The sequence below is a fragment of the Megascapheus bottae genome, chromosome 17 (assembly GCF_031878675.1).
Source record: "Megascapheus bottae isolate mThoBot1 chromosome 17, mThoBot2.hap1, whole genome shotgun sequence".
NCBI classification, from domain to species: Eukaryota; Metazoa; Chordata; class Mammalia; order Rodentia; family Geomyidae; genus Megascapheus; species Megascapheus bottae.
This window is the reverse complement of record NC_143525.1, coordinates 34199202-34201873: the sequence shown is the minus strand read 5'-3', so window position 1 is coordinate 34201873 and position 2672 is coordinate 34199202. Positions and strand designations below refer to the sequence as shown.

At 56.2% G+C, this 2672-nt stretch overlaps 1 protein-coding gene across 4 annotated transcripts; it reads right to left on the bottom strand.

Moving 5' to 3' along the window:
• Positions 1-242: 242 nt before the first annotated feature.
• On the bottom strand, positions 243-1773 carry Csf3 (colony stimulating factor 3). 4 transcript variants are annotated; one of them, XM_090351690.1, is made up of 5 exons: positions 1746-1773; positions 1486-1646; positions 989-1096; positions 719-865; positions 243-407 (listed from the first exon to the last, which is right to left on the bottom strand). In XM_090351690.1, the coding sequence occupies exons 1-5, from the start codon at positions 1756-1758 to the stop codon at positions 243-245; spliced, it is 594 nt and encodes a 197-aa protein (XP_090207816.1). In that variant the 5' UTR covers positions 1759-1773. The 4 variants fall into 4 exon arrangements, with proteins under 4 accessions (XP_090207816.1, XP_090207817.1, XP_090207818.1 ...); XM_090351691.1 differs by having other exon boundaries at positions 989-1098; positions 1479-1646; positions 1746-1764; XM_090351692.1 differs by lacking the exon at positions 989-1096 and having other exon boundaries at positions 1480-1646; positions 1746-1764.
• Between the last annotated feature and the right edge of the window lie 899 nt (positions 1774-2672).

The following is a 2672-nucleotide window of genomic DNA, read 5'->3' as shown; positions in this document are numbered from 1 at the left end:
ATAAGCCACGTGCCATCGGCTCACACCTGTAACCCTAGCTACTCAGGAGGCTGCAATCCGAGACTCTAATCTCCAATTAAGCACCAAAAAGCTGGAAATGGAGCTGTGGCTCAAGAAGTAGAGCTGAAGTTCAGAGAGAAAAAGCCTAGTGCCCAGGCCCTGAGTTCAAGCCCCAGTACCAGTACCAAAAGACCAAGAAAAAATAAATAGCGCTAAGTACATTGGAGAGGGAAGGGCTGTGCTCAGGGCTCAGTGAGGTAGCTCAGAACTTGATGTGCTTGCTCCAGGAAGCTCTGCAGGCTAGAGGTGACCAGGACACCCCCTGCCCGGCGCTGGAAGGCAGAGGTAAATGCTGGTATGGCGCCCTGAGTGGGCTTCACCTCCAGGACCACCCCGAGGTCTTCCATCTGTGGGGGGAGAGGAGACGTTAGGGGCTGATGGTCCCACTGTGGGGGCCACAGTTGCTAATGGGTGGCCCCAAGATTTGAACCTAGGTCTGTCTCAAGGCCCTAAGATCTTTCTCCTTGCCCTGGGCTGGGTGGAGAGGAGGAAGGAGAGTAGCAGGAATGGCCTGAATATAGGGACATCCTCCCCCAAAACACATCCTAGGGAATGCTTCCATCTCAGCCCCAGCGAGCTTCCTGGATGCCACTGGGCTGTGGTGTGCATGGTGGCGTGATCCCACTTGATCCTCACCCTCGCCCCTCCTACAGCTCACCTGCTGCCAGATGGTGATGGCAAAGTTGGCGACATCCAGTTGTAGCATGTCTACGGAGGGGGATATCTCAGTGGAAATCCCTGCCAGGGCCTGCAGGAGGCTCTGGTAGAAGATGAGGCCCCTGTGGAGTTGGCTCAGACAGCCCTCCTGGAACCAGAGTGGGAGAGTTAGGCTGTGCCACTTGGTATAGGGCACCCCCTTTTATGTGCCTAGACACAGGAATGTGGTGTACTGCGCCCCCTTCCCCATCCCCATCACCCTTCCACTCACCAGCTGCAGGGCCTGGCTGGAACAGCTGTGCAAGGGAACCTGAGAGATGCCCAAAGAGTGGCCAAGTAGCGCCAGCTCCTCGGGGTGGCACAGCTTGTAGGTGGCACACTGGGATGGAAGGGAATGGAAGGGAGTTGAGTCATTGAGGATGGACTGCTGCTCTTTCCATTTTGCTGGGACTCCTTGCCTCCCCCTCAGCTCTCTCCTCAGCTCATTCAGTTGTGCTCCCTGCCCTGCTGCCCTGGGCCCAGCCCTTCCGAGTGCCGGGCCTCCTTGGATCCTGGCCAGAACCCCATCGCATCCTCACCAGAGGGTCCCCCAGCTTCACCTCTTCTAGTTTTCTTTCCGGCCCATGTGCCTCCCTCTCGATGTCCCTTTCCTGATGACATTTCCCCCCATGTTCCCATTAGCTCTCCCCCTTCCCTCCTACCTAGGCCTTCCCCTGGGTCTTCTGACCTCTACTTCCATGACCCCCTCCCCCTTCTGCTCGCACTCACCAGCATCTCCAGCAGCTCAGTGCCCTCTGCCTGGATTTTTCTCACTTGCTCTGAAGACTTGAGCAGGAAGCTCCGGGGAAGGGGCAGGGAGCTGGCAAGGCTCAGGGGTATAGCTTCTTGCCCCATCCACAGTGCACTATGCCACAACAGCAGCTGCAAGGCTGAAAGCAGATGGGGCTCAGATGGGGCTCAAGAGAAACTCTGTACTCCTGCCCTCCTTCTCCCCACCCCACACCCAGGCAGGTAGCCAGGACACTCACCCATCAGCTTCATGGGGCTCTGGGTAAGAAGTTCTACCAGGGGTTCTGGAAAATCTGGGCTGCAAGTTCTGGGCTCTGTGAAGGCCCAGTCTCAGAGTGCCTTTATACATCGCCTGTTGGAGTCTGGGGAGGAAATTACCTGGTCTTGTGGCAACTAAGGCTTAGTAATAACTTCCTAGGATTTATGCAAATTTGGTGTCCAGGACAATGCCAGGGGGGGTGGGACAAAAAAAAGTTGTTTGCGAAAGTTTTGTGAAATTATGGAATCTCTCATCCTTCCTAGACTTCGTCTGCCCCCCTCAAGCTCTCTTCCTCCCCTCCAGCCCCACCCAGGCCCACAGCTGACCCCATATGTTTGATGCAGGCAGAGAAACAGGCTCAACTGCTGCTTCAGTCCTGAGGTTGGTGAGGCCCATGGGGAAGGGGCCAGGCCCTCCTCTGGGGAACGCCCCTGTACCCTAGACAGAAGGACAAGGCGAGTTGTCTTATCCTTGTGCACCAACTCCCAGGAGGCTGCCTCCTGCAAGGCCAGGGGTCCGAGGTGGGGTACTGGGGTCTCCTGTGCCCACCCACTTGGGTAGGAATCATCACACATTTGGAGCTGATTAGCTGGGAACTCCCCAATATCCCCCCTCCCTCTCATGACTCATTTTGCTAAGCCCCTAAATCCCGGCAGACAAGCCAGAGGAAACCGGATATCTGTCTTGAATGAATGAATCAAGACACTTTGGGGCTCTTTGCTCCCCTGACCTTGCCCTTTTACTTCCCTGCACACTACCCCCCCCACACCCGGGAGCTCTTACCCCTATGATACCATACCTCTGGAGCTTTGGAATTTGGGGTTTGGAACATGTGCCTTCTCTGGGAGTTGCTGCCTCAAGGGAGATGTTGGCTTCCAGTGTGTGGCCCTGAGGGCTGGAATGAGAA

Excerpts from the sequence above, each read along its gene's own strand:
- Csf3 (XM_090351691.1), bottom strand. Across the intron at positions 1,099-1,478 it reads GCTGGAGATGCTGGTGAGTG|AGTGTGCCACCTACAAGCTG; the intron begins CGAGCAGAAGGG and ends CCCTTCCATCCC. Across the intron at positions 408-718 it reads CCATCACCATCTGGCAGCAG|ATGGAAGACCTCGGGGTGGT; the intron begins GTGAGCTGTAGG and ends CTCCCCCCACAG.